The 13449-nt window shown below is 42.2% G+C and overlaps 1 protein-coding gene across 5 annotated transcripts in view; it reads left to right on the plus strand.

Moving 5' to 3' along the window:
• LOC120545048 (cytoplasmic dynein 2 heavy chain 1) overlaps positions 1–13449 on the plus strand; it is a 113584-nt gene that overhangs the window by 89463 nt on the left and 10672 nt on the right. For all 5 annotated transcript variants that reach the window (XM_039779005.1, XM_039779045.1, XM_039779026.1 and 2 more), the window contains 3 exons: positions 5970–6086; positions 10081–10188; positions 11158–11259. In XM_039779005.1, the coding sequence (XP_039634939.1) occupies positions 5970–6086; positions 10081–10188; positions 11158–11259 (327 nt within the window). The remainder of the gene's footprint in view (positions 1–5969; positions 6087–10080; positions 10189–11157; positions 11260–13449) is intronic.

A 13449-nucleotide genomic window follows, 5' to 3' on the forward strand; every position in this document is an offset into this window, starting at 1 on the left:
TAATTCATAATTAATAAATAACCAGCTTTTCAAAAATGTGCAATTTTAAGCTCATTAAACTATTAAAAACAATAAGTGCTATAACTCGCATGGCTCCCATTATCCTCCGTGACACGCTCTCTTCCACTTCGCCGGACAACTCTTCTCCGAAACAAACAGCTCTGTGATAATAGATTCACTCACTCAAAGCAGATAGTATGCGTGAAATAAAAACAGGACACTTAATTTCACTGTGTGTAGTGTTAACTACGCTAACTAACCGTGTGAACCGCGTGTAGTGATTTAAAAAAAACAGCTGTGCCTCAAAGACTGGGCAGCAGCCGGGACGTTGAGAATCCACGCGCGAGAGGTGATGGATAGTTCCAGTCACTTCGTCATGTATTCACTTGGTTGAAACAAGAGAAGAAAGCGTCACTGATGTGAAGAACAGGACATGCCCCAGCTGCCCGCACATTTGTTGACAAACTCCGATGCGCACGCGACGGTGAAATGGCAATTTAAATGTGAATAAACGGCAGTTAAGCAAATGCTCTTTCCATTGTGATTGGTGGTATTTTGACAACTCACCGTTACCTTGTTTTCCTGTGACTGTGTTGCTCCGACTTGTACATTACAGCCAGACTAAATTAAGGCGGTAGGCCCGTGTTGTTTAGGCGGGCCGCCTAAGCTGTTAAGTGCTGCGGGAAAAACTGCCCTCCTCTATGGTCATGAAGGTTGGGTTATGACCGAAAAAACGAGATTCAGGGTACAAGCGGCCAAAATGGGTTTCCTCAGGGGAGTGGCTGGCGTCTCCCTTAGAGATAGGGTGGGAAGCTCAGTCATCCGTGAGGAGCTCGGAGTAGAGCCGCTGCTCCTTACCGTCAAAAGGAGCCAGTTGAGGTGGTTCATGCATCTGGTAAGGATGCCCCCTGGGCGCCTCCCTAGGGAGGTGTTCCAGGCACGTCCAGCTGGGAGGAGGCCTCGGGGAAGACCCAGGACTAGGTGGAGGGATTATATCTCCAACCTGGCCTGGGAACGCCTCGGGATCCCCCAGTCGGAGCTGGTTAATGTGGCTCGGGAAAGGGAAGTTTGGGGTCCCCTGCTGGAGCTGCTCCCCCCCGCAACCCGACACCGGATAAGTGGACGAAGATTGATGGATGGATGGATATATTATTTTGCATTTCAGAACTGTTTTTAAGTACATATTAACAATGCAAAGCAATTATTACCAGTGTATATTGATTGGGAATCAAATGAATGCAAAGAAAGTGACTTTATGAACTTGATTGTTTATTATGTATTTATTTACTGTAAACAAAAGAAAAATGTGTGAATCTAGTCACACATTTTAATCTAGAATCAATATTAGGGTTGGGTATTGTTTGGTTTGGATACCGGTGCTAAAGCGGTACTTTTAAAACTGTACTGGTGCCTTGACGGTGCCTGAACCAATACTTTTTAAGAAAGTAAAAAAAAAGAAGGGTACTAAACAACAATTGGCGACATTAAAGAACGGCTTGTTTATTGTTAAGGCCATATGGTCAAAATTAAATGATTTAATAATAATGTAATAACTATAACAATAACTTATTTTACTAGTAAATAGCTGTTGAACAACAAAAACAACCACCAGATGGGAAAAGGGCATTTAACAATAACTTGGAATGCACCACGAGGCTGTAGGTTACAAGTTTCATTGAGCAACGGCAGCTGCAGATTGTTACATCCCGGTGTCGGAATCCTCTACAGTGAAATACAGACAAACTTTACACCGTTTAGCGTTAGCTGTCAGCATTGTAACCGTGTTTAATCCAGCTATTAGCTAGCAGTAGGCTAACGTTAGCTGCTGTCGAGTGTAGTGTTAACTAGTGTCACGTGCAGCGATGTTTCTGTTGCTTGTAATGTCTGTTTCAGAGCATCAGATAGAAGCGCAGGCATATCAGTGGCACCGGAATGAGGCACGGAAATCCGCATTGCTATTCCTGCAGCAGCAGCATGTGTTATGAGGAAGTATGGCAAAGGGTCAAAATAGTAGCCTGTTAGGCACGATGCGAAGCCAAGTGAAGTGAAAATAAATTAATAAATGGCGGCATGCTCGGTCCTTAATCGCATCTCGGTTAGCGCGTTAATGCTGACAGCAAAAATGTCAGCATTAACGCAAAAATGTACGCAAAAATTAACACGAAAAAATGTACGCAAAAAATTAACGTGTTAATTTTTGCGTTAATTTTTTAATATTTAACTCGTTAAAAAAAATTAACGAAATTAACGCAGCTGTGTTTGTTTACTTCATGTGGCGGCTGAGAAACGTAATACGTCTACATAACAGCAGGCGGCGCTACTCTGTATTGTTGCCCAGTAATGAAAACCGGCAGCTGATTGGACGAACGCGTCACATGGGTTTGTTTTCTCCGGATATTGAGAGCCAGACTGTCATGGCGGCCGTTCAGAATACGATCTCATATTGTACTAAAATAGTTCACTGAAACATGTTTCTGAAAAATTTTAAGCGAGAAATAGGCCTTGCAGTTGCTGAATCTGTCTTTATTTCAGCTCAACAAAGATCAGTTTAGAAGATTTTCGTCAGATTTTGAGAGACTAGTCACCTCATTCCGCTCGCCATTTCCGGGTGAGTCCCGACTGCCCTGCCGCCGACTGAACATAGACTCGTTGGAGATGAACTGCGCCTCGCCTGTAAAGTAGACGAGAGCAGGCGACAGCAGCCGGGTGCGGTGACAAAAATCTGCTCTCAAGTCGGACAGTTTCTAGCCGTTTCCAGCAGCCTTCAGCAGGACTAAGCCAAATTGTTGCTGCTGTTGTTCTGAAAGATATTAAACATTCTGAACTTAGCAGAACTTTCCTTGTTTGTTTTTTTCTTCATATTTGCAAAGTTAAGTGATTTAGCATTTAAATATCCATTATTACAAGCTTCAACCCAATTTAAAAAAGCGATTAAAGGGCTGCGCTTTGTCACCAATCCTGTTTGTAATATTTATGGACAGGATATCGAGGCGTAGTCGGGGTGGGGAGGGGTTGCAGTTCGGTGGGCTGGGGATCTCATCGCTGCTTTTTGCAGATGATGTGGTCCTGATGGCATCATCGGCCTGCGACCTTCAGCACTCACTGGATCGGTTCGCAGCCGAGTGTGAAGCCGTTGGGATGAGGATCAGCACCTCTAAATCGGAGGCCATGGTTCTCAGCAGGAAACCGATGGAATGCCTTCTCCAGGTAGGGAATGAGTCCTTACCCCAAGTGAAGGAGTTCAAGTACCTTGGGGTTTTGTTCGCGAGTGAGGGGACAATGGAGCGGGAGATTGGTCGGAGAATCGGCGCGGGTGCGGTATTACATTCCATCTATCGCACCGTTGTAGCGAAAAAGGAAGCTGAGCCAGAAGGCAAAGCTCGATCGATTACCGGTCAGTTTTCGTTCCTACCCTCAACTATGGTCATGAAGGCTGGGTCATGACCGAAAGAAACGAGATCCAGGGTACAAGCGGCCGAAATGGGTTTCCCTCAGGAGGGTGGCTGGCGTCTCCCTTAGAGATAGGGTGAGAAGCTCAGTCATCCGTGAGGAGCTCGGAGTAGAGCCGCTGCTCCGCTCGTCGAAAGGAGCCAGTTGAGGTGGTTCGGGCATCTGGTAAGGATCCCCCCTGGGCGCCTCCCTAGGGAGGTGTTCCAGGCACGTCCAGCTGGGAGGAGGCCTCAGGGAAGACCCAGGACTAGGTGGAGGGATTATATCTCCAACCTGGCCTGAGAACGCCTCAGGATCCCCCAGTCGGAGCTGGTTAATGTTGCTCGGGAAAGGGAAGTTTGGGGTCCCCTGCTGGAGCTGCTCCCCCCGCGACCCGACACCGGATAAGCGGACGAAGATGGATGGATGGATGGATGGATTAATCGCGATTAATTACAGCAAATTGTGCAATTAATTAGTTAATTTATTTTAATCGATTGACAGCCCTAATATATATATATATAATTACAACAACATATAACATTCATTCACTACTTTTCATAACAGAACATATAGCTGTTCTAGGCAATATAGCAAAAGTGAAAGGGAGTGATAGGATGGACTCAGCAAATATTTAAACCATGCAGAACCATTACAGCTTATGTATACAGTCCTTATGTGGGTGTTATGGCATTTAAGTCCATTCATACTGTCAGTGTGGTCTTCTGATCCCTGGAACCACCAACCTAGTTTCACACAACTCCCACAAGGCCGTGTGTGTGTGTGTGTGTGTGTGTGTGTGTGTGTGTGTGTGTGTGTGTGTGTGTGTGTGTGTGTGTGTGTGTGTGTGTGTGTGTGTGTGTGTGTGTGTGTGTGTGTGTGTGTGTGTGTGTGTGTGTGTGTGTGTGTGGTTAAGTGTCCAACCCACAGACAGCTACAAGGGTCTTTAGGGAGAGGAGAGGGCAGAGAGAGAGAGAGAGAGAGAGCATGAACGTGACAGTGACAAATGACAGCAGGAGGGGAGATTATCACAAGTTGGGGAGATAGGTAGAGAGAGAGGCACAGTAACACACACACACACACACACACAATGGAGCGTGTTGGTGGATGCCATTTAAAAAAAATGCATAGGCTCAGTCGGAATTACCTAACATGGGTCAGAGGGGTCCTTAATGGCTACAGAGGATTCCCTTGGGCCTACTGACGTGTTCTTTTGTGCAATGCAAATGATGAGTGAGTATAAGTATTGACTAGCAAGTGAAAGTGTATCCTTGTGATATTATCCTACTAAAGATAATAAAAAAACGTGTTTCAAGAACATATCTCTTCCCCCATCTTATCCGAATAAATGACCAGGCTGAATGTTCAGTGATAGCTCCATTATATAACTGGGTATAATAGCATCCATGCTTGTGTTTGTTACTGCTCAGTAGATGTCTTTATTGAATGCCATCTGAGAAATAGTCCCCTGATAAAAAACCCTGAACCACAATCCTGGATTACATTGAATTAAAGTGAAAGCCTTAACTAAAATGACTGCACCCAGTGCAATTAAAACTGTGCTCCCTTGCACATAAACATTGTCCCGTAATTTTTTCTTCCCAGTTGGTTATTACGGTAAATGGAGTTGCTGCCTGGTAGTCACTGGTAGAGATAAGAATAAATCTCGACATATTAAAACCCCAATATATTTTAAATCTCCATCCTCAACTGCCCTTATTTTTTACTGCTGTCAGGGTGAAGTTCTAGATCTCTCTCTCTCTCTCTCTCTCTCTCTCTCTTCCATACAAACACACACACACACAAACACAAACATACATACACATATACGCACACTTTCCCTCCTGAGCGAAGAAGATAAAGCAGGTGTTAGTAAAGAGTTCTCCTGGACCAAATGAAAGCCATTTATCAGACACTTTGCCTTCCCCACAATAGACACACGTGTATAGAATCTCACACTAATGCACAAACACACACACTGCAGTCATGATAAAAATACTATCCAAGACTCTAAGCCCAAAGCTAACCATGCTTGATTAGGTGTCTAAGGAGCTGTTAGGAATTGTGTTTGGGGTTTGAGCTTTTTTCACTTGGATTTTCCAGGATCTGAAACAGTGTTGACTGTCACTGGAGAGTGTAGCCACTAGTGATGTCAATGACATTTGATTACAGTATGTCAAGAACTAACAGATTTTTTTTTTTAATGTCATACATTGCTTTTGCATGAAATTAGCAAATGTGTATATTTATTCTATTTACATTTTGCAATTTCTTTCTCAGAAGACAGGGGTGATTTAGTAAATACCACACATACCTTTTTTTGTTTAAATTGTGAGCTTTTTATCATTCAAAGTTCTACATCTAATTATATGAAGGGAGTTGCAAAGAATGACCATTTATTTTTGGGCGACCTTTTATAACAGGACCTGTCTCATAAACAAATGCAACACTCTCTGCTAATTTAGGAAAGAACTGTGCCATTTCTACAACACCTTTGCTAAATAATTTTTTTTGTTTGTTTGTAATTTATTGACTTACAGGTGATTTCCCAACTGCGTGTCCTGAGCCGCTCAGTAGCAATAGGTTCAAAGTTCGACAGGGAGCTCTGGTCGAATGGACTTTCACCCGTCCTTTACTTGTGGAAGAAACTCAACCAGGTCAGTTCTTTTTTTTCCAGTTCATGTTTCCTACATTTCTTATTGCTTTCCCTAAACTGAAAACTCTCCAGCCAGAATGGATCCCTATGCTAAGCTGCCCCTACACATTTCAACTAGATTAACCCTTGTGTTGTCCTTGGGTCGAATTTGACCCGTTTTCAAATTTTTTTATATCAGGGTTTCTTTCAACCAAATTGCCTAAAAAATCACATGGATGCATGGATGACGTTGTATTGAAGCCATCCTCTGATCTTAACTATTATTCAAAATAACGTATAATAACTTTTTTAAACTGAAAAATTAGGTATAATGTCATATGAATTAGGTTTATTGAAAAGGAATATAAAAAGTATTGAAATAAGTGACAAATAAATTTAAAAACTGCATCAAAAGCATTGAAAAAAGCGAAATAAACATTGGATAGAGCACCAAAAATTCAACTTTGACCCAGAAGTACAATAAGTTCATGATCAATGGGAAGACAACACAAGGGTTAAAAAGTTTAAAGCTCTCTCAGTATGTTACTCTTAACCTCATGCCCTTAAAGGAGAACTCCGGGCAATTTTTACGTTAATCTTGATCGCTATATGTATATGAGTACTGTCGATAGCAAAAAAAACGAGCCGAATCTGTGCTAGCAACACGGAGCTGCTGCAGCTAATGCCGAGAGCTCCCACTCAGCTAAAACGGCAGTTATGGGGGCATAAGATAAAGAGTGTCTTTGTGCCTCTTAACAGACACAAAATGCAATTAAAATGTCTGTGCAACATGAACAGGGCCCTTACATGACAACAAGATGCGTTTAGCAACTTAGCCATTGTTTAAATTCACCTACCCTCTTAGCTGCTAGCTGCCGTCTGGGATGAGTGAGTGTGTTCAGCCAGGCTCCGGTAATAATCATCACGCAGCAGTTCCATGTGTATTTGTAGCATATATATCCATTTTGTGTGCTATCGTTGGTGAATATGAGTCTCTGCAGTGGCGAATTGCATAGTAGTTTCCTTAGCCAGGCTAGCAGCCCCGACCGGGCATCCTTCTACTTCCTCCCCGCCTCCCTCGCCTGCCGCTGCCGACAACAATCCACAGGCGCCCGCTGGTCTGGTGGATGTCCTCCAGAGGACAGTTCATGCTTTCACGGCGAAATTTTGAAGTTTATTCCCCCCTCATAAATAGGTAATTGAGCACTGAAGTGATCCTATCAGTGACTATGTAACTACATGGAAACAGACCAAATGATGCCTGTTTCTTGTAATACTATTACGAATAGCGTTACTGAAGATTAGCTCTAGCTCCATAGTTACGTTACTCCAAGCTTCTTCCCTTGTGAACACCTCCGTTCTTCACTCTTTACACACTACACTCCATTGTTTACCTTTTCCTGCTACAACTGAATTCCCACGGGGCTTCAGCGCAAGGCTACAGCCTTCTGTAATGCTAGTTACTTTACAAGAAACAGGCATCATTTGGTCTTTTTCCATGTAGTTACATAGTCTCTGATATGATCATAACCACTACAGTGCTCAATTACCTATTTTTGAGGGGGGAATAAACTTCAATATTTCGCCGTGAAAGCATGAACTGTCCTCTGGAGGACATCCACCCGACCAGCGGCCCTGGATTGTTGTCGACGGCGAGGCGGGGAGGAAGTAGAAGGATGCCCGGTCAGGGCTGCTAGCCTGGCTAAGGAAACTACCACGCAATTCGCCACTGCAGAGACTCATATTCACCAACGACCGCACACAAAATGGATATATATGCTACAAATACACATGGAACTGCTGCGTGATGATTATTACCGGAGCCTGGCTGAACACACTCACTCATCCCAGACGGCAGCTAGCAGCTAAGAGGGTAGGTGAATTTAAACAATGGCTAAGTTGCTAAACGCATCTTGTTGTCATGTAAGGGCCCTGTTCATGTTGCACAGACATTTTAATTGCATTTTGTGTCTGTTAAGAGGCACAAAGACACTCTTTATCTTATGCCCCCATAACTGCCGTTTTAGCTGAGTGGGAGCTCTTGGCATTAGCTGCAGCAGCTCCGTGTTGCTAGCACTGATTGGGCTCGTTTTTTTTGCTATCGACAGTAATCATATACATATAGCGATCAAGATTAACATAAAAATTGCCCGGAGTTCTCCTTTAAATTGGAATAGCAATACTGTGTTAAGATGCCTGGAATGAGTGATTTACTTTTGCTGTCAAAACCTCAAACTCTGTTATTGCTAAATTCCCACATATCTTATACCATTTGTCATATAACTCATTATAGTACCTGCTAAGTATTTAGAAATAGATTCGTAAATCGTTTTTGTAGTTCTTTTCGAGCTTTGACAGTTCCATGCTAGTCTTTATTTGTATGTAAAACCTTGTTTTAACATTGACCATACAGCAGCAACTAGTCTGTGAAAGCTAACTGAAAATTAGTAGAGTCAAATTGAGCACTGTGTGTGATAGCCACTGGCTTGCCTTGTCAGGCAGCACTGCTGTGTTCGGTTGCTTGGAGACCGGCACCTTTTCAAATCAAAAGGACATCTACCTCTACATTAAATAATTTAGCCACCATATTCCCGCTCTCTCGCTCTGCCTCTCTTTTATTCACTCTCATGCCGTAAATCACACATGCTCTCCCTCTCCTTTTCTCTCATTTGCACCTATTCCTCTCTCTCTCTCTCTCTCTCTCTCAGTCCCTTGCAGTCAGAGTTGTTTTGTTCCCACTGAGAAGAGAATGATTGACTATGTAAATTGTTGCCATTGTATCACCAGCTAGCTTCCCATAGATCACAATCTACCTCTGACTGCTTTCAATTAACGGGCCATTTGTCATCAGCTAACCCTTTGTGTTTGACCATCAGCTAGTGTGTTCCCAGAAGTGTGTGTGTGTGTGTGTGTGTGTGTGTGTGTGTGTGTGTGTGTGTGTGTGTGTGTGTGTGTGTGTGTGTGTGTGTGTGTGTGTGTGTGTGTGTGTGTGTGTGTGTGTGTGTGTGCGTGCATGCGTAAAGGTTGTTGTTCAACACTGCGAGTGTGAAGATATGTATGTATTTATTTTGACAAATCTTCATGTAGTCTGGATCGTGGGGAGGAGCAAGAGACTGCAGAGACTGTTTATTTGGCTGTTAAGTAACATTTTTGAATGCATACAACAGCAGAGCTGTAGTCAAGCTGAATCCCGCCCTACCAGCTTTTTTTTCTCATTGTGTCATTTATCTTTCGCTCTCCATGTCTCTATTTCTCCATTGTCACAGTCCTACCATCTTCTCTCTTTATTTCCTACTCTGCCTCTTACTGAGTAGATGCAAGGTAAACAAAATAGGAATCAGGTACAGAGTGTAATATCTGCAACAGAATACAACAAGATATCAGTGTGTGCATATTTGTTTTTTTATCTACGTATTTGTGTTTGTACACAACTGCAAACAGGAACACCAGTGTTAACTAATATAAAGAAATTGCCCCCTGGTTTGCACTGCAGATAGAGAGAAAGAATTCCCCATTTGGTTGCATTTTAAAAGTGTGGAAGAACCAAAAACGGTAGAATTTAGCTTATGTATGCTGAGCTAAGGAAAGCTATATAGTCGTAATGGAGGAAATCATTTCATAAAAGAAAACCGATAGCATGGTGATGCACAGCAGCAGTTACAAAATGCATAATATGTCTTACTCTTAATAATACTATGGCTGTGCTTGTGTGTAGCCACCAATTTGAGTAGACTGATAAGTTAATGTAATGCTAACAATGCTCCAGCGATATGAGGGACATAAAGTAATGCTAGGACGATTGTACAATATTATACAGCAATCCTTGAAGCACTATAGCCCAAGGTAAAAACAAATACCTATAACTCTGAGTTAATTAGTATGAGGGTCGTCTAGTTATATTTGCTGCATCGTCTGTACACCCTATTATCCCCCCTTTTTAAACATGACTCTAGCAATCTATCCGTCTATCCTGTCAATATGCTGATATGTCTTTCTGTCTGTCTACTGTCTATCAGAGTTCTACTCTGATCCATCAAAAAGTGTCCCCACCTACAGAAGGCCAGGGATCACCGGTCCTGTCATTTATCGCTCTGGAGCAGTTCAACGCCATCCGCTTGGTCCAGGTGTGTCAGATAACCAGTGCTCTTAATAACTACAAACATTTTACTTCAGAAATGATTGCTACCCCTGCATTACATTGTCAAAAAGGAAAACATTGTCATTGGGTGGTGTTTAATGAACATTTGTAATTTGGCACAACTTTTATCAAATAGCATAGGACTCGTACTTTGCAATACTGTATACTGTAAATGAGATGGACATGTTAAAATGTTAAGAGTTATGGAAAATGCGGCCGAAATGGGTTTCCTCAGGAGGTTGGCTGGCATCTCCCTTAGAGATAGGGTGAGAAGCTCAGTCATCCGTGAGGAGCTCGGAGTAGAGCCGCTGCTCCTTCGCGTCGAAAGGAGCCAGTTGAGGTGGTTCGGGCATCTGGTAAGGATGCCCCCTGGGCGCCTCCCTAGGGAGGTGTTTCAGGCACGTCCAGCTGGGAGGAGGCCTCGGGGAAGACCCAGGACTAGGTGGAGGGATTATATCTCCAACCTGGCCTGGGAACGCCTCGGGATCCCCCAGTCGGAGCTGGTTAATGTTGCTCGGGAAAGGGAAGTTTGGGGTCCCCTGCTGGAGCTGCTACCCCCGCGACCCGATACCGGATAAGCGGACGAAGATGGATGGATGGTTATGGAAAATGGGCTTTGCTTCATAAAAATGCATGATATTAGTGTGAATCATGAATAGTTAGATAATTTAATTCATCTTCTCCTGGACTGCTCATTTTAAACAGCAGTTTGTATGTAACTTGTTATTCTGGGTACTGAATACTTTCCTTAATGCAAGACACTACTTGCATTTGATTTTTTTTAAGACAGCAAAGTAATCAGATGAAAATAAGAAGCCCTATCAGTCAATCACAGTGCTGGTCATAATGAACCAGTTCACAGCAATCAGATGGCAGGATGTCAAATGACACCCCAGGTACCAATGCACAAAATCTTTGGCACAGTATGTAAACTTAACTGTAAGTGTTTTCACAGAGCATTCACCAATCCCTGGCTGCACTGAGCAAAGTCATTAGAGGGACCCAACTGCTAACTCCTGAAGTCCAGAAACTGGCCACTGCCCTGCTCAATCAAGAGGTAAGAAAGGAGAAAGAAGGAAGGGGAGTAAAGGTGAAATACATTCAGATACATATCATTTGTATTTTCACAGTGTGAAGTGAATCTTTCTCTTCACTATATGGTTTTCCAGGTTAAGTGTAAAACCTTCCTATACTTTGATGAAGTTAAGACTACAAGAGCATGTATACATATGCGCTATACAGAGCTGACTTGTAGTCATCTCGCAAACACTGCATGTGTCCTCGTGTGTGTCCCCAGGCTTAGATAAGGATAAAGGGGATATGATGAGGTTAAGAGGGAGAGATACGCAAACAACCTTTAATTTCTTTTATGTTTGTAATCTCATGAGAGCAGCCTTGGGCATAATTCCCTCTCCACGGCTTTCCTCCTCTCTTTTTATATTAATAATCAGGTCTTTAGTCTCATCCCTGTCTCTCTCCCAACCAACTTTCTCTACTCTTCATCTCTCATGTTTTCATCTCACTTTCCCCTCTATATATTCATATTCCAACATATTCCTTCACTAGTACAATTAGTACTAATACCAAGGCTATGAAATGTGTTATCTACCAGGTAGGGGCTTTGTGATATAGTTGGAATCAATATCACAATATTGATAAGAATACTTTTCCAATAAACAATATATAACATGATATGGAAAATGTATGCAAAGTGGTATATTAAAGTGGTATTCAATGCATTTAACTATATCATATTTGAATGCATTATAAAAGACACAATTATTCATGTGTAAACCCCAAACATTGTTCCAATACACTGTTTGCTTACTCTGCTAAATCCGTGCGCATGGTCACAGTAAACCTAGGATCCACCTGGTGAGTTTCTACAAATAAGGACACCTCATAGTGCATTATGACTGATCTCCTGTAAACTACTCAGGATGTAAAACAGATGAGCTCTCATTTGTGTTTTACAAGTTTATAAATGTTTTATTTAAACACTTCCTGTGACCCAGCAGTAGTGTGCACAGCTTTTTTCCTTGATGATAATTTCTAGGACCCATTTTTAGACGTTCTTTCTGTTTGTGTTATGCATAATCAAATTGCAGCATTCCAATGAGTTGTTTAATAATCAAACAGATGCATTTTCTTAGTTTTGTAGGGCAGTGCAACTTTGTAGAGTTTTACCATGGCCTGTTTTTTAAATTCCAATGATTCGTTATGACCCAAAATATTGGCACAGGTCTTTTTCTCAGCTATCCTCTCCCGGAGAAGAAGTGTTTCAACAGATCTAGATCACAGTGTATTGAACAGAGGTTGCCTCTTGTATCCTTGGTTGGAGTAAACCAGGTCACAGTCACTGTTTGTCGGCTACGGCAGGGGGGAGGTTTACTACTACTTTCCAGACCTCAGTTTATATAAAAATTAAATATACATATAGCCTTTCTTCCATATGATTATAACTTTGTCTAAGTTAATGTGTAGATGAATAAAAATATTTGTTGCATGTTCTACAAAATAATTTCATAAACATGAAGCTGGCGATGGTAACGTTAGCCACAATAATATTCAAAACAAACATACCATACATTGTAGAGCCACCATAGAGAACGTAAGCTGTGTCCCAATTCAACAATTCAGACTATACGGTTGTTTTGCCAAAATTAAATTGCATATCCATTATTAGGAAGCCAACTTGCAGTTAGAGATGGTCCGATACCGATACCAGTATCTGATACCGATAACAGTATCGGTATCGGCTTCGATACTACCTAAAACGCTGGTATCGGTATCGGGAAGTACTGGAGTTTATGCACCGATCCGATACCACGTAATAAAGCCCTAAAGAAAATCTACGTTAAAGTAGTTTATTTATGTTCTTTTTCCGTTAAAACTGACTGTCAAACTAGATAATAAAAGAAAGTTCTGTGGCATTCATTGTTTGTGTTTGTTCATGTTTCACAAAGAGTTTAACCTGAGCCAGACCGACAACAATCAAATCACAGTCTGGATGACTTCACCGAATGTTGAAATGACTGAAAATGCCCATCCCTACTAGTAGCCATGGAAAGCTCAATGCTTAGTTACCTGTTCAGGAGGAAATGATCCAACTCGGCGTCCTTTTGGGTTCAGGCTGTCTCCATCTTTTAAATGCATCTCCAATATTTATCCGTGTTTTACCACGTCTCTGGTCATGCAGCTGTTAAGAAAGATGCTGAGTTTTTTTTTTTTTTAGGTCTGGTAGAAT

The sequence above is a fragment of the Perca fluviatilis genome, chromosome 2 (assembly GCF_010015445.1).
Source record: "Perca fluviatilis chromosome 2, GENO_Pfluv_1.0, whole genome shotgun sequence".
NCBI classification, from domain to species: Eukaryota; Metazoa; Chordata; class Actinopteri; order Perciformes; family Percidae; genus Perca; species Perca fluviatilis.